The sequence below is a fragment of the Simochromis diagramma genome, unplaced genomic scaffold (genome assembly GCF_900408965.1).
Source record: "Simochromis diagramma unplaced genomic scaffold, fSimDia1.1 OVJJ01000776.1, whole genome shotgun sequence".
In the NCBI taxonomy this organism is placed as follows: domain Eukaryota; kingdom Metazoa; phylum Chordata; class Actinopteri; order Cichliformes; family Cichlidae; genus Simochromis; species Simochromis diagramma.
In genome coordinates, this window is record NW_024387296.1 from 44,939 (window position 1) to 69,552 (window position 24,614).

The window sequence follows — 24,614 nt, forward strand, 5'->3', positions numbered from 1 at the left end:
CTGGAGGAGGTCAGGCCCAAGGCTCACCCTTATAAAGTCTGTTTCTGATTGTTTGGTCAGAGATATTCAAACCAGTTGCCTGCTGGAGGTCCGTTTGTAGTTCTGACAGTGCTCGTCCTGTTCTTTCTCACACAAAGGAGAAGATTTCTTCAAACTTTAAAACGATGCCAGGCCTTGGAGAACATGAGGATGTGAGTTGGCTAAGTATGTGACCTTAACCTTCATTATTAGTGTCTTGACTTTGAAAATACATTTCAAGAAAAAATATTAAATAATAAATCATATGAAAGGACCTTAATAGAGCTGCACAACACATTGTTTATTCTTTAAATACAACAACTGCAAGTTCTTTTAGTTTTTATAGATAATAGAAGCCAAAGGTTTCAACCAATTCTGTTCCAATCATATGGGTAAAGAAAAAAAAACTATACAACTCTAGTATGCAAAGGTCAAAAATCAATGTGTTGTTACAAAAACAGGCTGATGTTAGCATATTGTTATAAAAAATCAGAAAACATTAAAGTGTTAGTATAGCCTTTGCCCTTCAGAGGGTTTTGTTAATACGGAAGTTACAACATTTATAATTAGCGGCAGGTTCTCACTGTTTTCTATTTTCACTTCTTAAAGTCTCTGATGAAAAATATGTGAGTACAGAGACCTCGTCTGTGTGAAAGCAGTGACCACAGAGCAGCCAGTTTCTGTCAGTGTCGTCTGACACACCTCACATAAGCGCACAACTCATTTTCACAACATGAACACTGTCAACGGCCAAACCAGAACTTTCTGTGGTGAAGGGTTTCATCAGCTTCAGACTAGAACTAAACAGGAACGGGAAGTAGCAGCTGTGGTTTTACATGAACAACTTGAAGCCAGATTAATGCGTTGTATAAAAGGGTGCTTGGTGTCTTTAGTCTGTCTCTTTAAACATATATTTATTCACCCTGAAAGTTGTTTGTGTATCAACTCCAGACAGAACACCCATCTGAGCCTTATCTGGGCTACCTCTAGATTTGTAGCTCAGTTATCACACTGCCAAAAGTCACAACACATCAGGGGGCTGACCTATTTAAGGTGTACGTGTGGCCCTAAAGATGACTCCTAATGTGTCATATTTGAGCCAAACAAAACAGAAATATTTTGTGTCTCTTTTTTATTCCTTAATTTCAGGTGGTGTGGGACAGTGTTTGTGGAGGTGGGGTTTCGGTGTGCACTATGGGCGTGAAAGCTGCAGAGAGGCATGTAAGACTGTAGCGACTGCTCAGATATGGGTTTGGTCTTTCAATACATTTGGCCTATATTGTATTCATTCACTTCTTTACCTTTGAGTACATTTTTATAATTTTTTCACCAGAGTTAGAAAAACATAAAGAATTGCCTGATAAACGTATGCACAAGGCAAAATAGACACAACTACTAAATGAGCTGTTTACAAGTAGAAACTCCTCACTGACATCTGGCAATGGAAAATCAAAAGTATCCATTCAAATGAAGTGTGCGTTGTAGGTCACGGATATATCAATATTCCTCACGTTTCAGGCTGTGAGAGAGGTCTTAGCTAAATTATAGAGTTTACCTGAGAGTATGCTAACACAGAATTGCCGGATGTTGATTGGCTGTTTTATTGTGTTTAAATCTATATACTTCCTGACTCAACAGGATTGTTTTTAACTGATGTTTTAAATATTTGACCTCCATTATTAAAGTGGACAAATTGATAGATTATAACTTGAGATTTTAAATTGCAAAGTTATGAATCACACTAAACATGTGATTTCTCAATATCACTGTGTCCTTTAATTTCAAGTAATACACTTCCACTGCCTCTGATAGAAACGATCAAACACTCAGCCATGTTTTTCTTTAAAAGATTATTTTTGAGCCTATCACAGCGTGTTAGCATTCTAATGTTAGCGTGTAGCCTGAACTAAACCCTGTGTTAAAGCTGTGAAGAACCGTGATGGCGAGAAAGAGCAGCTCTACCTCTCGTCTTTGACTTTTTTTCAGTTTCTTTGACGATGATGATTTCTTCATAACTGACATCTGTTCTCACCGTTGAATCCACTGCAATTGAAACCCTCCCTGTACACAAAGCACACACAGAAGTCGTAATCGCAACTGGTCGTACACTTCTGCTACTGTAGAACTCTTCAAACCAAAAGCATGTGGATCATTGATTTTAATTTTAATTTACATTTAGTGTCTAGATGAATAAAGTTTACACTGAAAACATAATTGATTATCATCAGGGGACTGCATTTAGTCAACATTTCAGAAAGTCACAAAACTAGAAAATAACAAACATAAAATATAGATTCAGAAGGGGACTAATAATAATGGATTTATATAGCGCTTTTCAAGGCACCCAAAGCGCTTTACAATACCACTATTCATTCACACACTGGTGGAGGCAGCTACAGTTGTAGCCACAGCTGCCCTGGGGCAGACTGACAGAAGCGAGGCTGCCATATCGCACCATCGGCCCCTCTGGCCATCACCAGTAGGCAAGTAGGGTAAAGTGTCTTGCCCAAGGACACAACGACCAGGACAGAAAGTACGGGGATCGAACCGGCAACCTTCCAGTTACAGATGCGCTTCCCAACCTCCTGAGCCACGGTCGCCCCAACTAATGGAATACAAGTAATCATAAACGTTTCTAAAGGAGCCATATAATGAATTTAATGCAAAGTTTAAAGATAAACTTTAATATTTTAGTTCAGTGATTAAATGTCAGTTAGAACAATTATTAGTAATTACAGTTTCTCTTATATTGTTTTAATACTAAGAGCTCTGTGGAGCAACACCTACAGGTGACTTTTTAAAAAGACAAACAGGAAACTATACGACTGCAGAGCTGTAAAATTAACCACAGACCACAAACACACACTCAAGCATAGTGTAGACTCAGTAAGCACACAGTTAAACTTTAAAGACAGACTCCTGATTTTGATGTCTACATGCTTATTGTTTTCTAGTTTTTCCCACGCCACTTAGAGACTCTCATTTTTAGATGGGCACCAGCGCTACAGGTCATTCTAGTGGTGGACTTGTGAAGTGGTCCCTGGCCCCAAGGCTCTTCAGGAGTGCATTTTTAGCTGTTCCATCAATATTTAGTAGAGCTTAACTAGTCAAAGGAGCTTGCAAAGAAAAGCGTCTGGACTTCTTTAAGTTGCTTGAAGACGTTTCACCTCTCATCCGAGAAGCTTCTTCAGTTCTAAGGTCAAATGGTGGAGAGTCCCAGATATAAACCTAGTGGGAGTTTCCCCCCACAGAGGGACAAAAGGACCCCCTGATGATCCTCTAATCACCTGAGCCAAGGTGTGAAATTGGGTGTGGGACCCAATCAGCCAGAGTTTCGGGTGTGTTCATTGTGAAACCTGGCCCCACCTTGTCATGCGACTTCCTGAGGTCAGATGGCCCAGGATGTGAGTGGGCGTTAAGGCGTCTGGGAAGGGATCTCAAAACTTGATTATAGATGGCAGAGAGTTGGTGTCGTAAACCCCCGCCTCTGTTCAAAGATGGTCGCTCACAGTGGACATAGATGGCTTCTTTCACTCCTCTTTCAAACCATCTGTCCTCTCTGTCCAAAATGTGAACATTGGCATCCTTTGAGATCCCTTCCCAGACGCCTTAACGCCCACTCACATCCTGGGCCATCTGACCTCAGGAAGTCGCATGACAAGGTGGGGCCAGGTTTCACAATGAACACACCCGAAACTCTGGCTGATTGGGTCCCACACCCAATTTCACACCTTGGCTCAGGTGATTAGAGGATCATCAGGGGGTCCTTTTGTCCCTCTGTGGGGGGAAACTCCCACTAGGTTTATATCTGGGACTCTCCACCATTTGACCTTAGAACTGAAGAAGCTTCTCGGATGAGAGGTGAAACGTCTTCAAGCAACTTAAAGAAGTCCAGACGCTTTTCTTTGCAAGCTCCTTTGACTACGATGACCTGGATGACTGAGGACCTTCACAGACATAGAGCTTAACTACTGTACGTGTGTACTAGCCAATGCAAACATGGTGAACTATTATATAAGAAACTATTACCTAAGACAGCGGTCTCTAACCTTTTTTGCGCCACGGACCGGTTTATGCCCGACAATATTTTTCACGGACCGGCCTTTAAGGTGTCGCGGATAAATACAACAAAATAAAACTAGTACTGGTACCGAAAAAAAAATAAGATTTATTCATAACACACGTGAAAAGACCCAGGAAAACAGAGTTAACAATAAAAATGAAAACAAAATAACGCTGAAAACCGATAAAAACCCTGAAAACCATACATTTCACACCTGAGCCTCAACTCTCGCGGCCCGGTACCAAACGACTCACGGCCCGGTACCGGTCCGAGGCCCGGGGGTTGGTGACCGCTGACCTAAGAAACGTGAAAAAGGAACACAAAGACACTGCAACCATGGGACAGAGAGGAATGACTCGATCTACAGTAAATATTCCACCATCTTAAATTGTATTAACACTGATGGTGACACAGGCAGCTGTAGCTGAACTGGACCTCTAGACAGACTCTGTGCTGTGGCGATTTTTAAAGCATTTAAATTTTATTATCTCACAATAACTTTGGATTTCTCTTTAGTTAATTGTGCTATCACACTGTCCAAGAAGTCTGCTCTAGATTTGGTGACTGAAATTCTAGGATGTTGTTTGGACGTTACCAGGTACCTGTGATTCACCCACAGAAAATCTCCTTGCAATTACACACACACACATGATGTAAATCATAATTAATGTGTAGATTATTCTGACAGGTCTGAGTCTCACCTTCAGGTTTCCTGTGAACATATCTTCTCACCAGCAAAACCAGTAACACCAGTAGAACCACAATACACACCGATCCAACGGATGCCAACACAGAGAGAACAGGAGGAGAAGGCGATAGAGGAAGAGTGATGGAGGTGAAACCAGGAGGAGAGTTGGATCCAGGTGGAGGTGTGGTTGTGTGTTCCCCTAAAATAAAGCAAACACAGTCATTAAGTTGTCGTCACATTGTGAATGTTGAAAGCTGCAGAAACACAGACAGGTGAGTGTGTCACCTGTGACAGTGATCCAGCTGGAATTAGACTCTCCATGACCGCTGATGTCACACTTGTAGAGGCCTTCATCAGACCTGGAAACATGCTGGATGGTCATGTGACCTGTAGGCTGCTTCCTGATGAGGGAGCCATCTTTATAGAAAGCAGCTGGGAGGTTGGAGGGAGTGGTCTTTGTTTTACAGAGCAGAGTGACGTCATCTCCCTCCATCACAGGGAGCACAGGACTCTGCAGGATCACTGATCCACCTCAACACAGAGACAAACTACAGCATTTCATCCATTTACACACAGCTTCATCAACACTAACTCCACACACTCAGCTTACCAGTGACTGTCAGGTTAACCATGTTACTGATGGGACCCTCTCTGGACTCACACCAGTAAACTCCACTGTCTGATTTGTAGGTATTGGTGATGTTGCAAGAACAATTCGCTGAACCAACTGTTGTTCCCCACTCAACTCCACACTGAGTCCTCTGTTGTTTGCTTGTGTTTCTCCTCAGAGTCCATCCAGCAGCTCTGCTGTCGTCCTCCTCACAGCTCAGAGACACAAAGACTCTTTCAAAGATCTGAGAGCTGCTGGGACTCACAGTCAGACGAGCTGTGAGGGTTAAAATGAAAAACTGATGACCTTTTAGACTTTACATTGTGAAACATGAACCCAATCAGGTCATATCAGTGAGCATTTCTCAGGTTTAAACTGTGACAGAAGAAGGTTACTGACCTTGGTTTGTTGTGCAGCTCAGCAGTGAGATCAGAACTAAAGAGAAATGACACTCAGGTTGATTTGAGGTGAACATAAAGAACAACTCCACACAAACAGCTGACAAACACACAAACACGTCTCTCTCTTATATATCTGCTCATTTTCTATTAGATGTCAGCAACATCTTTCAAGTAGAGTTTGGACAACAAAAGACTAACATTCACACCTACAGTCAATTTACAATCACCAGCTAACCAAACATGTCTTTGAACTGTGAGAGGAAACCTCCACGGATGCTAACCACTACATCTCTGTGACACCTGTACTGTTAGATATAATTTAGTAACCTTTTCTTTTTATTATCATTTAATAGCATTCAAGCTTTTATTTTATATTTGTTAGTGACATAAATGTATCCATAGTTTGAACCCATCATGCTTTTTATATAAAAAACAGCTATTAAAGTGACTATTATAATTATGAGCAAAAATTACAGTGTGATTATATACAAACTCTCCACGACATTTAAATAACACAATAAAGTCATGTGTCCACTGTGCAGCTGTGTTGATATAATAAGTGAATGATTTGATCTTTTCACTGCCTGCTGTGTTTCCTCGACTCCTGAGCAAAGATAAAGAGTCAGTTCAGACCTGCAGTTGGTCCTCGTGGTGTTTTGAACTTGAATTCAGCCTGATTTGTTTTTCATGTCTTCTCCTCCATCATCAGTTATCAGGAGAGCAGACAGTCAAAGTACAAGAATTCAAACAAACACAGAGATTCTACTTACAGAGCAGACACAGCACAGATGTTTCCTTCATCGTCCTTCTCACTCATTTGAGCTTTTTTTCATTTCTCTCACTGACACCAAGTAAAGCCCGCCCTCTTCCTCTGAGCACCAGCTTTCTATTGGTTCAAACACAGAGGTGAGAACTATTTCCTTTCCATGTAGTGGACCTTCCTTTATTGGTTCATTCGTGGGGCACTGGTGTGGGACTGACTTCTTTTCTTTGTGGAAAGTTATAAATAATACAATTAAGAGAAAATATAAATATAATTCAGTACTTCTTTATTCATAAATTCATATACAACCAATCAGGCTGCCCCTCCCTGAACCTGATTCTGCTGGAGGTTTCTTCATGTCAAAAGGGAGTTTTTCTTTTCCACTGTTACCAAACTGCTTGCTCATAAGGGGTCATAAGGCTGTTGGGATAGTCTCTGTTTTCTTTGTACTGTTGTACTTGAGGCAACTAACAACACACTATATATATTGTGTATATAAATAAAAATGAATAGAATTATGCATATCTCTAAAACCAGTGCCACTAGACAACTCAGTGGTCTCTTGTCTTCAAAAGAAAGTGCATGCATAAGGTGGTGCATGAGGTGGCAACAATAATTTCGCTCAAGTGAAAGAGTTTGGTCTGTGGTAGGCAAGGTTTCTTGTTTGTTGCTGCATTTCACAGTCGCCTCGGGTTTTTGTGAATGTCAGGGGGCCGGGTCTGCATTTTGTATTTTTTGATTCCTTGTAATGTTAAGTTCAAGTGTATTATTAGTATGTCTTAGTTAGGTTTTGTTTAAAGTTTCGTCCAAGCTCCCTTGTTTATGTGTCATATTCTGTTCTATCTGTATGATTTTTTGTTATGTCTGTCTCGTCCCCTTAGCTGTTTTGATGTTCCTCTTGTTGTGTATCTTTTGGTCTCCCCAGGCTGACTAGCCAAACAGCAACTTGCCAGGGGGCTAGCCCAAAGAGCTTTACACATCCAGTCATCCACCCATTCACACACCTTTTCACACACTTGTGATGGCAGCTACATTGTAGCCACAGCTGCCCTGGGGCGCACTGACAGAGGCGAGGCTGCCAGACACTGGCGCCACCGGGCCCTCTGACCACCACCAGTAGGTGAAGTGTCTTGCCCAAGGACACAACGACCGAGACTGTCCAAGCTGGGGTCAAACCGGCAACCTTCTGATTACAAGGCGAACTCCCAACTCTTGAGCCACGATCGCCCCCAAGCTGTTGCAGCTCCTTCTTAAATCCATCACTTTAGGGTACAGGCAGGAAAAGGCCCACCTGGTGCTGGAACTGAAGAATTCAGGAGACCCCCTCATCGGGAGTGCCAAAGTTCCCATTTGTACAGGTCATAAATGGAAGCCACAGGAAGAGTTAGGTCATGCCATTTCCGATCTACGGCATGAAGACTTGTTAGGGCCATTTAAACCAGTCACAACCACTGCCCTGGGCTTAGAATCAGAATATTTTATTGATCCCTGGGGGAAATTATTTTTTGTTACAGTGCTCCATTTTAAACCAACATTAAGACAAGACAGACAAGACACTAACTAAGAATAGTACAATATATACATATACATACATACATACATAAGTCACTCAACTTAGGACCAACGTTCTGGTCTAAAACCACCACGAGAAAGCAGTAGGTTATGGTGGTGGATGGGATAACCAGACGGGACCTGGCCTGCTTCCATGTTAAGGTTATATCTCAGGGCAACCCAGGAGCCTGGACAAGATGGGATGATACTATTAACAGGTACATCACCTAGGCAGACATCTGGAGGACACCACACTCCAGACCTGTTTCAGGTGGTGCCATGATCAAATGCTGACAAATCTAACTGAGATCCTGGAGAGCTGTAAGGTAATACCAAACTGCATGCCAGAAGCAGCCAATCATACGCAAGCAGGATTTTTGAAGCCTTGCAGCACGAGTCAACCTCCTCTGAAACAGATGAGTCTTTTCACACCATTCAAAGAGTGGCAGATGTTGGTAGACCTCAGGAAACAACAGGCCTTCCAGAGAGAGGTCTTGACAATTACTCTCAAGCCAGACATTGTCATGTGGTCCAAGGCAGAGAATAAGGTCCTGTTTTTCGAGCTGACCATAAAACTGTTAGGATCTGAGTGAGTGTCAGTGTCTGGTGTTTCTATGTTCAACTTTGTCCGCCTTCTGGATGGAACCCTGCTTCCTCACCTTGCCCTACTAACCTAATATCCATCAACAACAGTCAGCAAGGCTGTATTTAAGACCAGTTCGTCAGCTACCTCACGGTGGTAACCAGGCCTCATTGCTTCATGTATTCTTGTTTATGCTTTCTACTTACAAATGATAATTTTCTCTATAGTTTCTGTCATCAAGCCACCACTTTGCTCACCTGCAATTCATTTCCCCAGAAGCTGGTAATCTTTGCACAACTCTCTGCAATCTAATCTTTGGAATCAAAACAGCTCACAATTTTTACCTGCCTGTCGTTTCCTCTTGAAAGTCAGGAAAATAAAGTTGGAACCACATCACTAACCTTTCACACTCAGTTACTCTCCCCAGAGTACACCCCCACAACCTTACAAGCTGTACATTTATATGATGACTGTAACTGGCACTGACTAATGATTGGCCAGGAGGTCCGCTTCATGATCATTAACATGCAGATTTTAATGACTGATCTGAGAATAAACAAGTCACTTAGATGAGTAATGAAACATTCTTCCCACTGGAAAAACAAACAAACATCTGGATGAAGAAAAAGTCTACTTTCTGGTACAAAAATAAATCATTTCTTTCAGAGTACAGAGTGCAGATTAACACAACACCATGAAAGGTAATGAGCAGCAACTGAGTTTTAAGGTGTCTTTATCAATTCATGATGTCTCTTAAACATTCCATCTTAAAGGTCACAGGTGCAGGTAGCTTTTCAGCATCACTGTATATTCAGTCACCAGGGCGATCGTGGCTCAACAGTTGGCAGTTCGTCTTGTAATTGGAAGGTTGCCGGTTCAAGCCCTAGCTTGGGCAGTTTCGGTCGTTGTGTCCTTGGGCAAGACACACCGCCTACTGGTGTTGGCCAGAGGGGCTGATGGCGCGATATGGAGGCCTTGAATACAATCCATTATTATTATAAATGAAGACTATATTTATTCTTTAATGAGCAGAAAAAACTACAAATTATGTAAACTGTTTCAGAAGTAGTGTCTACACACTCAGCTGACTGCAGGTTTCCCCATAATGACTGAAACCATGGTGGTTTCAGTCATTATGCAAATGTACTGTTTATAAGATTGGATGACCAAACATTTCTCCCACTGAAAACGCTACGTCCAGATGAACAGAATCAACTTTTGGGATTATTAATTTGTCGATTCTCAGATTATCTTTTCTTTTCACATTTCAAACATGCTGCAGTTCACTGAGAGGCTGAATCCTGACGCTGTGATCACTTCATGTTCTCTGTGGATCAAAAAACAACTGCAGCAGCAACAAGAAGCATAGCAGGAACTGATAGACCAGCTTCCAGTCCACCACATCCATCTTTCCCAAGTCCTCTTGGCTGACCTGCAGGTGAGAAACAGGTGTGAGGTGTCAGCTGTCAGGTAGGTGCACAAAACAAAGCTCTGCAAAGACAGGCTTTCTCTGCATTAGTTTAAAAACAAAAAAAGGCTTTCTTTAAATTAGAATAAAAAATACATTTCAGACACCAGTTGGAAAAAAAAGGTATGATGATGACGGTTAAATGTCTCTGATAAGAAGGACTTTCTGCTTCAGGCTCTGAGCATGCTCACATTAAAACAAAAAAGGGGCGTGGCATTTTATGGATCACATGACTCTTCAAACTTTAAGAAGGTTGTCATACAGTAAAATCATCAATCAGTTATCAGGTAGGGGTACTTTGATGACACAAACTTTAAGTAGGAGCAGGTCATGAATATTAGGTACTGAATAAATAAATGGACATGAATAAACGTATTATTATTCTACATTGTATACATTACACACACTAGAAATTATTAATCTGACCAGTGGTGGGCAGATTGATCTAAATGTTGATTGTGCTGAGACAGCATTGGTTATTGGTACTGAATCGATTGGATCAATACTTTAGCTTGTTTCTCTCTAAGTTCAGGACGTTGCTCCTGTTAATTAGGTGTTAATTACCACATTACTGTGTCCTGATGTTTCATAAGCAACAGAAAACAACAGAATTCTGGGACTTTTGTTTTTCTTTTTGGGAGTTGCATACCAGGTTACAATACAGATTTCACGGTAAAGCATAATTCAGACGTCATGTGAACTTTGCTCTGCCGTGGTGTGTTTAGCTGTCCTGTGGTCACGTGAGTTAGTATAACTGAGCAGAGCCATGCAGGATGCCAGGTATTGAACTGTACTCACTCACCTGGAGGATCAACACTCAGTGTGACTATGCAGACAGGATCACTGTTCTTGTTGCTTGTCCCTTTCTGGACGACACGACACTCGTATGTTCCAGTGTCATTAATCGTCACATTCTTCAGAATCAGAGACACGTCTCCATCCTTCAGCTGTCTGTCCTGCAGATCCACCCGGTTCTTAAAAGATGGATGCTGGTTGTCTGGATCAAAACGCCCATCCCGGTGCACATAAACATATTTTGGCTCCAGGTCAGCTCTGCTCCACTCTACCGTTAAGATGTTGTTGTTTGGAACTCGACATGTCAGAGTGACGTCCTGTCCTGAGTCAGCTGTGATTTTCTGCCCTGAAGGAGGAAACAACACAGAGCAGAGAGGTTAAAGGTCAAAGTGTAACTGTTTAACTCTACAGCACACAGTAAATCTGTCTATACCATCAGTCTATATCACAAACATAACTCTTACTGGATCATAAACAATGCTGAGTTTGAAGGTAGTAAACAGCAACACTGCAGGTGGTGAAATGTTCACTGATGAGATCTTATTCAACCACACATTTATATTAATGTACAAACCTTTGATCAAATAGCAGAGAACCTGTGCAGATCTTATCAGAAGATAACTATCAGCTCTGATCAGGTGATACATTGTATTTTCTAATGTAGTTTAACTCATAAAATAACGATTTACATGAAGTTTAATACAATCTTTAAAACCTCACTAAAGATGATTATTTCATCATTTATAAAACAGTAAAATAACGTGTTTGCTAAACTTTAATTCAAAACCCAATGAGCCCTTTATTAGCAATGTTATAGTAAGGTAACATCGACTCCTATCTTAGTGTGCTTCCTCTTCACTCAGTATAGACCTCTCTGCATTTAATTATTCGTTATTATTAATCTCTGGCTCTCTTCCAGCCTGCCTTGGTCCTATATCTTCCTCTTCTCAGCCCCATCCTGTCACGACAGATGGCCGCCTCCCTGACCCTGGTTCAGCTGGAGGTTAGTTCCTACTAAAAGGGAGTTTTTCCTTCCTACTGTTGCCATAGTGCTTGCTCATAGGGGGTTATATAATTGTTGAGGTTTCGCTGTATTAATGTGTGGTCTTGAGCTTAAAATATAAAGCAATTTGAGTTGACTATTGTTGTGATTTTGCACTATATACATAAAATTGAATTGAATTAAATTTGTATGTTCTAAAGATTTTTTTATTTGAAGAAAATCTTAAACTTCAGAAATGGAAGCAGTAGGTTATGGTTATTAATTTAATTAAAAACTAAAAGAAGAACAATCATCCACACTGTGCGCTACACGGCATTAAATGTGTTTACTTTACTTTCCAAACGATACAACTGTTTTTTCCTCTTTATTCTCAGAACGTGTTCATACCGAATCAATGAAAATGAATATATGTATAATAAATAAATGAATAAATGGATAATATTACTAAATTGCTGCGATTCTTGTCTTCTTCAGGTGCGTTCACACCTGCAGTTCATTTACTCTGGTTATGCGTTTTAATAACCCCTCAAACCTGTTAATGTTCTCGTGTAACAGTGTCGTAACTGTGCTAATACCACCTTAAATATGTCAGGAAGGGAGACAAAGCTAACGTTTAAAGACAAATTTAAAATCTGACGTCTGCCAGCGTTTGGCTGGTCAGTAGAGGAACTTGATGAGTGTCGTACAGGAAAGTCGAAACCGCAAATTTGGAACCCGCCAAGGAGTAAATGGCTACAAAAAACAACACTGTGATAGCGGAGTCTGACGAAAGGCCACAGACCAAGCAGCAGGTCTATTCCTGCCTCCACATTTAGTGTCTTATGCTGGGCAGACACTGCGATTTTTTCAGTCACGTTATTCAGCTCCTGCTCAAACTGCACGATTGACTCGCAGGGGTTAGAAGTTCATAGGTCACGATGCAGGTCTCACACTATACGAGCCGATGCTCTGATGCGACCTGAGTGCTCACACTGTGCCTCCATAAAATCAAAGTTAGAACAGACTATAACCCTCCCTTTCTCTCTCTGTCTTTCACTCACACAGACACATCACCACCATCAACTTTGCTAAATTGCTAATGAAAAACATGATCAGGCAGCTGTGGTTGAGCAGCAGTGTAGATCCAACTATTTTCACGGTTGTTGTGGTCGTGATCATTTTGTGAGGCCACATCGAAAAGGCTCGGATGATTTTCCAAAGTTCTACAAGTTGTGCCTCCATCGCTTGTGTCCAGATCACACGCTGCACTGCACGTGCTGTTCCGTCTGTTCACTTTCATTTCTGGGTTTGCGCGTGCGCAGTGTGAGACGCTGCGGTGACATCACGGCAGACAAGATTTCAAACAGGTTTGAATTTCCTATGACCAAGCGATTACTGATCGGGAGCTGGTCGTGAGGTATTAATCGCTTCTCGTTACGCCACGTACACTACACGATGCACGACACGAAACTAGGGCCGATCACCGGTCGCACGACTGAAAAAATCGGCTCAAAATGAGCCAAAGATCGCACCGTCTATGCTAAATGTTGACAAGCATGCACACTGGGTTGTAAAGGAAAACTAGACAGTGAAAATTTCTTAAGAAATTTTAAGTGTGCCTATGCTACTGCAGTTTTCAGAAGACATCAGGATCTATGTGGTTGGAGCAAAGAAACACTAGTCGATCCGAGTAGGTACTAATTGAAAAAGCTTATCGCGTCCATGTGTTTGGACCCTTCATTCATTCTTCATTCACGGAAAGTTATTCAGCTAAAACCTGCACATGAGTGCGATCTGCACAAGCGACCCAATCGTGGAGGTAAACGAAGCGAAGTTCAATTTAAACGCAGTAAACGCCGCTTGTGTGAAAACACTCTGTGATAGTTGAAGCTCACCTGAAGCTGCAGACAGCAGAAGACAAACGCAGAAGTACACCGCAGCGTGAACCATAGCATATTCAAAATGCCCGCTCTCTGACAATAAGCTCCCGCTTATTGGCGGTTGTCAAACAGCAAAATTAAAATAAAAGCATTACCGCCACCAACTGGTGTGGAGTGTGGAACGAAATGGCAAAAAAAAAAAAAATTCCTCCCAAACAAATGAGTCCACATTAAAAACCAAAATATGTCCTGATAACTTTCACTTCCAAGCTTTTTGATCAACTGACTTCTTTCAGCATCATATTTTTGACAATGCAATAAAACATGTTCTATTGTTTCCTGTCCTCTGCTGCACGTGTATGTGAGATAAAACCCATATCCTTGTTTGTTTGTTCAATAGTGTGAAATCCACGACTGCATCAGGAAGTATCCATGGTGGTATTGTAGGTAGGTAATCCTACTGTTTGACTCATGTTGATCTTGTCCAGATTAAGTTCAGCTACTTTGTGTCCCACTGTCCACCTAAAGCTCAAATTCTCTGTTTCCCAGCAGGATTAGAAAGTAATTCTTGTTGGATGATCTTGACCATGTCCTTGTAGACGTGCCCAGTAATGCGCGGAGATGCGTGGTTGCAGTTTTTAGAGTGGACTTGTGTATCTTTTAAAAAAAAAAAAAATCTTTATTTAAAAAAATTACAAAACACAAACGCTGTATGCAACTCTCGTAGTTTAAGGATTGCATTACAATAAATACTGTAGAAAAAAGTAAACAAATACTGAACCCTGACCTCTGAACACAGAAGAAATAATCTAAATGTAAATAATCTACAAAAAATGTGAAGAATTGTTAAGAATATAAGAGTGATGTTCTAAAAGAATCATTTATTTGTAAGTTGCCACACAAATTATTTGTGCCGGTGCAAAAAATAGTTTTTCCACCACAAGACAGAGGAGCACAGGTGTATCACTCCACCTGTGTGTATGCCATCAACAAAATTGATGGCATACACTTTTCACTACCACTAATGGTTGACCTTTGACCTTTAAACCTTTATTAATATCTTTAAAACAAAATCAGCACAAACAACACTTTTACCAGCACAAATGTTCGACATGTTTTGTATTTGATCTGAAGTTTTATTTTTAGAATTTATATTCAATGTTAATTGTAGCTAGGCTCAAAGTATTAATGCTATCTTATTTAATAACTCATATGCAAAACAGGGTGACAAGCTATTACTTTAGGGTGGCACACACCACCCTGCTCAGTTATTATATTCTGAAAGAACGATGATGACATGAGTAAATCTGTTAGTGATGGTGACGCCTCACACTGCCCAGAGCTCTATGGCGAAGTCATTTCATTTACAGAAAATACTGCAGCGCACATTTTAGGATGTGCATGTTCAAAATCAAGTGTGGAGTCAGAGGGAGCTGCTGAAATACAGATTTCAGTAAGTTATCAGGTTTAAATGTGAGATCAGTTATTCCCACAAAATACCAAATCTTTAATGTGTAACCATTTAAGCGCGGATCAGCTGAACTCCACATGGTGGAAATGTCTTGTGAAGCGTGGGTGTCACTGTCACAGTCAAGAATACTGGAATTGAAGGTGCTCATGCAAAACTAGAAACTTCTACATCATCGAGTGTTCGAGGTCATCGCTTAATGAAGCCACAAGCACAACATAAGGGTCTGAGCCGGAGGTCATCATGTTAGACATCTTTATTCTTCACCTGAGCCTAAACTCACTGGAAATGAGCCTGAAAATGCTCACATATCAAATTTGACATGTTGAACACAGTCACTGGTTCAACATGTCAAAAAACATCAGATTTAAAAAAATTACAGTATTAAAAAAAGACAGAATTAGTAAACATTAGATATTAAAATGAGTAAAACTTTATTAACAGTTAGAAAATGAAGTTCATTGAAAAGCTAAAGAAAATAAATGAACAGTATCTGAGCAGCTTATAAGCAACAAAACTTAAATAATGTTTCACAGAGGAAACATTTAATACTCATGTAATAAAAACAATGTAGTAACTATTGTTATTCAGGACTTACTCTCTGCCTTATTTGTACTTGACTTACAGATGAATCACAAGAGGCTGTTTTGAATTCTGATCTGATTGTTCTTTATGTTTCCTGCAGGTCACCAAAACAACAAACAGACAGACTTGCAAACAGTCCATTATGTCCTCTATTTCCCTCCATCCTCTGTGAGTCCTCCTGTCTGACCTGCAGGTGAGAAACAGGTGTGAGGTGTCAGCTGTCAGGTAGGTGATGAGTGAAGAACAGAACAGAATCCATTTCCTCTTCAAACTGCTGTCAGACATTATCTACTGCACTCTGATCACATCACTCAGACCAGCTGCTTTCTACAAAGTCTCATCAACAACATCTTTAGAAACAAACATCAACAACCAGGAAGCAGCTTCACCTCTGATCACACACACACTCAACTCTACTCACTCACCTGGAGGAACAATGCTGAGTTTGGATGTGTTGATGATCTTTAAATTGGCTATCTCAGTGTGATGGTGGTGATGGAGTCAGTCTTCAAAAGGCCTCTCTTCCTGCGGTTTGCTCCTCTCATGAAGACATGACACTCATATGTTCCATTATCAGCAGTCGTCATATTCTTCAGAATCAAAGACACGTTTCCATCCTTCATCTGTCTGTCCTGCAGATCCACCCGGTTCTTAAAAGATGGATGCTGATCGTCTGGTTCAAATCGGCCATCCCTGTACAAAAGCACATATTCATCTCCCAGGTCAGCTCTGCTCCACTTTACAGCTATGATGTTGTTGTTTGGAGCTCGACATGGCAGAGTGACGTCTGGTCCAGGCTCAGCTGTGATGATTTTCTGGTCTGAAAGAGGAAACAACACAGAGCAGAGAGGTTAAAGGTCATGGTAAAACTGTTCATTTCAACATCAGCGAGGAGTGTACACACACGCACGTGCTGATAATAAGTGAACATAATGTGTGAGAGAAAGCAGCCTCTCATTATAAGACACTGAGTCTCTGCATGCTGCCTTTATGGAGCTACAGCTGTTTGTATACACTGAACAAGAAGCTTTGTAGCTGCATACTGACTCCTGACACTACAACACATCACACTGACACACACATTACACTTCTTTGTCAAACAGTTCATCAGAACCCTTCCACGCCCATGCTGCCAACACACAACTATTGGGGTCATAACTAGGGCTGGGCTATATCATACCATTCACGGTAATACCGGTGTAATGTTGGGCAACAATAGGAAAATGAAATATCGCAATAGAATATGGGTAAAACGCGCATGCGCACTGTCTTTGTTTACATACGCACATGGCGGCGACAGAGAATGAGAAGAGCGAAAGCGGATCGTTGAATGAAACAGATGAACCAGAATTGGTTTGTAAAAATGCTGCAACTTCAGTGGTGTGGAACTGGTTTAGCTTTCGTCCGTCAGATACACAACAAAGCACTATTTTTGGTAGAGTATGCTAGCAGGCCGTCGTAATTACCGTGTTGTTTGGAAAATACGAAAATACGGAACACTTAAAATCAATCCTTTGATTTTTCTGAAAGTTGACAGTGCCCTTTATAATCCTGTGGGCCTTATGTATGAATTCTGGTTGTGTTTACTGACCTCGAAACGATTTTATGTACACGGTGCTCGAAAATCTGTCAAATGTTTTAGTACGACTTTGCTAAGCTAGGAACCCGCACCGCTTGATGGATTGTCGGAGCATTAAAGCTATCGTAGGCAGGAGCCTCGAGGAGTGATACGTACTGTGCTTCAACATAATATTACTGTATTGTGTGTGTATAAGGTCTTTTTAAGTTTTGTGGATATTATACATGGTTATGCTCAGGATATGTCGGCCAGTTTCCACTGGAAATGCCTTTTGGTTAAACTGTCAGCAAGGAATTTGCATTTGCACTGTTAATTTTTATATAATTTTAATGCACATAAAAACAGCTGCTTGTTTAAGTGAAAATATATTGATGTTTTTTTTGCACTAATAAAGTTGAGGAGTTGTAAAGTATTTTGTCTAGTGTCAATTATATCGTCAGTTATATCGTTATCGCAAATTTTCAAATGTATATCATGATAAATATTTTTGGTCATATCGCCCTGTTCTAGTCATAACTACTAGTTACATTACTTCTGTGTTACTCTATTACATGGCATGAGCTACAAAAATACATAACTGCCAGTCAACAAACTTCAGACTATCCAAAACTTTATAGTTATTCTTTATCTGATATCCAGATGTGTATCTGATACATTCACAGCACATTTCCTTCTATACGACTGTTACTCGTCTAACCTTCTCCTCAGCTGATGACTCACACACACACACACACAGTCATAACTTTTTCTACGCTTCAGTGCTTTCTCAGATTTGCACACTCTTACAAACTCTGATCAAAAACAACTCAGGGTTCAGCATCCTGAGGAGAAAATACTTGTCCAAGGATACTTTGGCATGCAGACTACAGGAGCCAGTGATCGATCACCTGACTTTCCAGTTGGTAAATGAGCCTCTCTACGACCTGAGCCACTACTTAACAATGACCATGCACCACCCACAGAAAATATAAAGAGCTCTGAGATGGTGGCAGCGAATGACAACAGTAGTAAAAATGTAATACTTGTAATCTGTTAGTCTCAAAGAAATCCACTATCACAGGATTAAATGACTACAGGTCTGTCTCCCTGACATCTGTGGTCATGACGTCCTTTGAAAGACTCATGTTGAGACACCTGAAGGACATCAGAGCCGGTGCTGGACGCCCTGCAGGTTCACTACTGAGCAAACAGGTCAGCTGAGGATGCATCAGTATGGGACTGCACTTCATCCTGCATCACCTCAACCAACTGGGGGCATACAGCAGGATGTTCATGGCTCAGTTTACCCACTCGCCTCCAGACACAGATCCTCAGCAGTGGTAAATAGGCCTAACACTAAGAACCAGGCATGCTCTATCCAGAAAGAAAAAATAAATACAGGTCATTTAAAATGGACTGATCGTTTCTTTCCATTTTAGAAATTGCAGTGTTCTTTGTTTCATCAGTCCGATTTGTGTTTCTGTGTGTTGTGTGTGCAGTTAATGAGTGAGTTTGTGTCTGGACACCTTCAGAGGAGGGTGTGGAGGCTGCAGCGAAGAGAAACGAGCATATCAGCATCCTGAAGTTTGCCCTGTTCTTTGATGCAGCTTTTGTGCTGCTAAAAATAAGACACAATCATGAAGTAGACGTTAATTATTATTAACAATAATTCACTGTTTAACCTAAAATCATCAGCTCAGCGGCTCAGAGCTTTACTGGCCCACTTATATAATGTATACTTTATGATTCCCTTGGGGAAATTCCTCTCTGCATTTATCCCATTCACTCAGTGAAGAGGCAGCCAGCCATTGGACACCCAGGGAGCAGGACGGTACCTTGCTCAGGGGAATAGACACTACCTACTGAGCTATCCCTGCCCCCCCATATTTAACCACTCGTGGAAAAAAAGCTTTTATTTTTATGTTTTTAAATACTAACGCAATTTAATTGAGACAGTATTTTATATTGTTTCACTTTCAAATCTGAAAAATGTTACATGTTGAAATTAATCTGATTTACACCTCATGCCCTCCTTGTAAAATAGGACGGCTGCAGTCCGCCTGCTTTATAATTTAAAAGATACTCGTTGAACCGTTGCGGCCCTACTCTGGAGTTAAATTCAACAACACTCTTTACTGACAAAGCTGCTGTAAGTTGTGGCATCTGTAGGTGCCGCCAGAGATGCCAGAAACTGAGTCACTCTTAAACCAAACGCTACTTTCCTTTGTTACAAACAGGATGAAAAACAGCAGCTTTATAACATGTTTGAACTTATAACAACTAAATGTAACCTGCACAGACGACAGCAAACAGCAACGTCCAGTAAAACGGTAGATACTTTTCAGCAGCCATCGCAGTGGTATTAACAGGAAATAAGTTTGGACAAACACTTCCGCATTCGCTGTTGTGATGCGTTTAAATGCCTCGGAGGTTTGGCTGTACTCTCGCCATCTGACGGCTTTATCAATGAGTTTTATTTTACTTCGTTACAAGCAAAAGCCATTCATTGATCAGCAGCAGAGCGGTGCAATGCTACCTTTGTTGTGGGTAAAAACACCTCTGCAGCTTCTTTATTAATAGAGCTTGGTCACTGCTCTGTGCACGGATTATTTAGCAAGTCCTAAATACACCACAGTGCGAATACAGATTAAAAGATTTATCTTAATGAATGTTAAATTCACTGCCTCCATCTCGGATTGTTTAATGTTTGTTCGTGAAGCTGCCCCAACCATCCAACATGATGAAGCGATCTAATCGAAAATTCTTACTGAGGCCTCTTTTCCTCCTCCTCCTCTTCTTCGTCTGTTTCTGGGTTGGTCGGCCAACTTATCACTGCCTTCTGGACTGTAGTGTGACTGGAGAATAGCAGGGGAAACATTTGTAAAAACTAAACAAAAATAAAATAGTTTTTTTTTTTAAGTTGGAAAAAATTTCCAACTTCAACTTCCAACTTCGAGGATCTCACCTGGACGACCAACTGCCGGGAACTGCTCTGCCTCGGACCGGAAGGCGTTGAAAACTGCCCAGCGCATCGCCGGAGCACCACTTCCTGCCATAAAAGACATCTACAAGAAGCGGTGTCTGAAAAGGGCTGGGAAAATCATCAAAGACCCCAGTCACCCATCACATGGACTCTTCACCCTCCTGCCCTCTGGGAGGCGCCACAGGAGCCTCCGGACTAAGACCACCAGGTACCGGAACAGCTTCTTCCCCACAGCTGTCAGACTCCTGAACTCTGCCTCTTGACATCTGGCCCACATTAAACTCATGAACTGGACATACACACACCCACAATGGACAACTGTACCCTCAAACACACAATAATAACATGGACTGAACCACCACTCACAACCACTAGCACTTTATATAGCCTCTGTAGAAACTATCTACACCCTCACTTATCTTAACTGCACTACTGTATAGCTCTGTAAATAATCTTTCTGTATAATACGATAATTTTTTTTAATTCTACAACTGTTTATAACTTGCATAGTTCACATTTCTGTATAGCTGTATATCTCAGATTTCTGTAAAGTTATTTATTTCATATTCTGTATAGTTTTTCATATTTATATCCTGTTCATAGCCTGTACATAGCTTGTACTCACTACAGCCTGTACATACTTATAGTTATAGAATATTCACAACATACTTCATACCGTGTACATTATAACATACCATAATAGACCCATTTCTGTAATATACTTACATATCTATATTATTGCTAATATATTGTAATATATCTATATCACTAAAGCACTTCTGGATGGATGCAAACTGCATTTCGTTGCCTCGTACCTGTGACATGTGCAATGACAATAAAGTTGAATTCTATTCTATTCTATTCTATTCTATTCTAATTGATTATCTATATATTGGCTTACCAACCGGACCTAGTAGTAGCTCTATCGAGTGATAACAACATCAGGAAGAAGGAAGGCGAGAAGCTTGAGATCACTCAATGCAGATATCCCCACACTAGGCGAGTGGGTTCAGCAGATCCAAGGAACAAAATCTGAGATCTCTGTCTAGAACAATGTACTCCATTAAACCCTCATTTTCTGTATATTTCCACGAATAACCTCATAGTACTTGTTGATGTTTTGGAATCTTTGTTTCTGTGCAGTGTTTATATCTGATTCCTTGTCTTTTAGCTGATTCAAACTTCTTTAGTGTTCTGTCCTAAGTCGTCAAAAGTCCATCTTTCTGTTAGGTGTTCATATTCAATTCAATATTATTTATATGACACCAAATCACAACAAGACTTGCTTCAAGGCATTTTATATCGTAAGGTAGACGCTAAAATAATTAATTTGCTTCTCATACCACTTCCTGTTTTATTTTGGTATTCTTTTGTTCCTTCTGTCTTGTATTTCTTTTTACTTTCTTTGATTTTTAGCCTAAATCCCACCTCTGCAACCATGCAATTTTTTGGATAGTTTCTGTTTCGTTTTGTCATGAAGTCTGTGAACTTCCCCTCATATATTCCAGGCTAATTTTAGCATTTTCAAACTGCAACTGCACATTGACCACAACAAAACGTTTCTCTAATACAACTTTTTTCAATTCTGTGATAAGTTGAATCATTTGTAGAAATCCTCATTCTGAAATCTCTTCCAGTGCAGCAGGTTGTACATTTAAATTTTTCAAAACAAAAGCACAACCTGCTCACCCATCAGCTAAGTCCTTGAAAACACTGCTCAAATCCTGGCTAACTCCTCTTTAAGGCTCTTGCTAAAGAACAGATGGTTGCATAACTGATGTCAACAGGTTCTAAGCATTTTGCACAAATAACAGAGAGCAAGGTCGGGACTATGCAGGTTTGTATGATCACATAACACAGGCACACCACATCACTGCCAACAGTGTTTCAGGACAAAAACACAAACTATTTACATGTCAAGCTTCATCTCCATTCATTCTTTATTCTCTTCAGCACCGTTTGTTACAGTAGTTTTATGTCACTACAGTTTAGACTCTGTGAAATTCAGTTTCCAGTAGCAAAACACATGCAGACATTTGCATAGTAAAGAAGTAAGAATAAAAATCAATACAATATGAATATAAGCATACATATAGCATAGACTTCAGTCTCATGAGGAAATACAGTCTGCTTTGGCCTTTTTATTCAGGTGCTACATGTTGTATGACCACTCCAGTTTGTTGTCACCCACAGCCTGAGGTACTTGTACGTGTTGACCACCGCCACCTCCTCTCCCCCTGTTTGAATTGGCAGTGGACTTGGTTTGGACCTCCTGAAGTCCATAACCAGTTTCTTGGTCTTTGAGGTGTTGAGTTGCAGGTGGTTTGTGTGACTCCTTGCGACAAAGTTCCTCACCAGACTTCTGTACTCCTCTTCCTGATCATCCCAGATACACCCCATGATGGCCGTGTCATCCGCAAACTTCTGAATATGACATGATTCAGAGTTACAGCAGATGTTAGAGGTGTGCAGGGTAAAGAGAAGAGGGGACAACACAGTTCCCTGTGGTGCTGCTGACCACGGTGTCAGACGTGATGTCCTTCAGCCTGACGTAGTGTGGTCGTTCAGTGAGGTAGTTGGAGATCAGAACCATGGACAGCAACCACAGTGAGCGTTCAGGGGACAAGACACATTTATCAAACCCTACTTTGGCTAAGCTCCACATTTTTATTCTTGGACCCAGTGGAGGATATTATATACACTGCATATTGGCAGTGCCATAACTTATATGTTATATTACTAAGATGAACAAATTTACATTATATATGCATGTAAATATGTCTTCTATAAACTAATTAAAAATATGACAAAAGTATCTCGTTTGACTGAAACTGGTGGCAGCAGTATTCTGATTAGGCCAAGATAAGTGCACCACCTGGATGGAGTAGCCATGGAGTAGACAAGCAACAATTTTAGATTACACTAACAATACCTTCATTTCCTTTATGGGTAATTATCTTTATATTATTAGAAAAAAAATCATACATTTGAATGTTTTTTACTTTGCATGGCCTCAAGGACCCGTGTGATTCTTCAGTTTGAGTCTATTTCAGTGAAAAGAAAAACTCCATAAACATATCTTCAGCAGCTGTACCTGCAGCTTCATGAAGAGATTATTTTTAATAAACCAAAGCAGATTCTCACAGTTTTCTTACCTTCACATCTGTTGTGAAAAACAAAGAGACCACAAAGAACTTGTGAGTGTTTCTGTGAAAAACAAGATGGACGACCACAAAGTTGCCATCATTTGTTCGACACTTCACCACAGACCAGAAGTCAACCATGTTCTCACAGCATGAACACTATTATTAGACAAACCACCTTCCAGCAGATTCAGAATAAGGTTTGAGGAAATAATGTAAATGTTGGTGCGAAGTGAATATGCGCCTGAGTCTAAAGGGTGTATTTATAAAATAAAATATTGAATATGTTGAAAAATATTTGAATATGTTCTTGTTGTAATTCATCATTAACTTTGAATGAACTGATAGTTTGTGTGCAGTTTCCAAGTTATGTCTCCATGATCCTTCCTGTGTTTAAAATAAACAGCTCTGTGTTGAAACAACTGCAGCTGAAGTGTTTTCTTTCTATCAGAAACAGGATGCTGGACGACTGCAGAGCTGTTAGCTTCAGTTAACCACAGACCACAAACACACAGTCCAGCTCACAGTGAACAACACTCAGTAAGTACAGAATTAAACACACGTGACTGTGATAATCAAACTGTAATGTTTTACTGTTGCAACAATCCACATTTATACATTGCTGATCATCCCCAACATGCTCCGTAATCATAATCCATCTTATTGAAGTCAGCAACAATCTTCATGAAGCTAAATATGATTCTACTTCCATATCAATCTCAGTTTGAGACATTACATTAAAAGGTGAGAAAATGTGTTTATAAAGGTTCACAATATAAAGATCCACCAAAGTTCAGCTAAAAGCAAATCTAACCACTCGGCAGCCATGTTGAGAAAGAAAATATTAGCCCTCCTTTGTTTGATTGGCTGTGTACAACCTGGGTTGGTTTTTAATGATCAGGGCAATCGTGGCTCAAGAGTTGGGAGTTCGCCTTGTAATGGGAAGGTTGCTGGTTCGAGCCCCGGCTTGGTCGTTGTGTCCTTGGGCAAGAAGCTTCACCTGCTGCCTACTGGTGGTGGTCAGAGGGCCTGGTGGTGCCAGTGTTTGGCAGCCTCGCCTCTGTCAGGGTGGCTG

The 24,614-nt window shown here is 40.7% G+C and overlaps 2 protein-coding genes across 3 annotated transcripts; both read right to left on the reverse strand.

Annotated features, from left to right (window-relative positions):
- Positions 1-9,624: 9,624 nt before the first annotated feature.
- LOC120716477 (butyrophilin-like protein 8) lies at positions 9,625-13,970 on the reverse strand. The gene is made up of 3 exons (XM_040004019.1): positions 13,818-13,970; positions 10,948-11,286; positions 9,625-10,109 (listed from the first exon to the last, which is right to left on the reverse strand). Exons 1-3 carry the CDS (start codon positions 13,870-13,872, stop codon positions 10,012-10,014), a joined length of 492 nt encoding a protein of 163 aa, XP_039859953.1. The 5' UTR covers positions 13,873-13,970; the 3' UTR covers positions 9,625-10,011.
- A 1,519-nt stretch (positions 13,971-15,489) lies between these two features.
- LOC120716476 (putative butyrophilin subfamily 2 member A3) lies at positions 15,490-20,432 on the reverse strand. 2 transcript variants are annotated; one of them, XM_040004018.1, is made up of 4 exons: positions 20,182-20,328; positions 18,940-19,031; positions 16,281-16,675; positions 15,490-16,042 (listed from the first exon to the last, which is right to left on the reverse strand). In XM_040004018.1, the coding sequence occupies exons 1-3, from the start codon at positions 20,289-20,291 to the stop codon at positions 16,329-16,331; spliced, it is 549 nt and encodes a 182-aa protein (XP_039859952.1). In that variant the 5' UTR covers positions 20,292-20,328; the 3' UTR covers positions 15,490-16,042; positions 16,281-16,328. The 2 variants fall into 2 exon arrangements, 1 of the variants encoding a protein (XP_039859952.1); XR_005691926.1 differs by lacking the exons at positions 15,490-16,042; positions 18,940-19,031 and adding an exon at positions 20,379-20,432 and having other exon boundaries at positions 16,560-16,675; positions 20,182-20,268.
- Between the last annotated feature and the right edge of the window lie 4,182 nt (positions 20,433-24,614).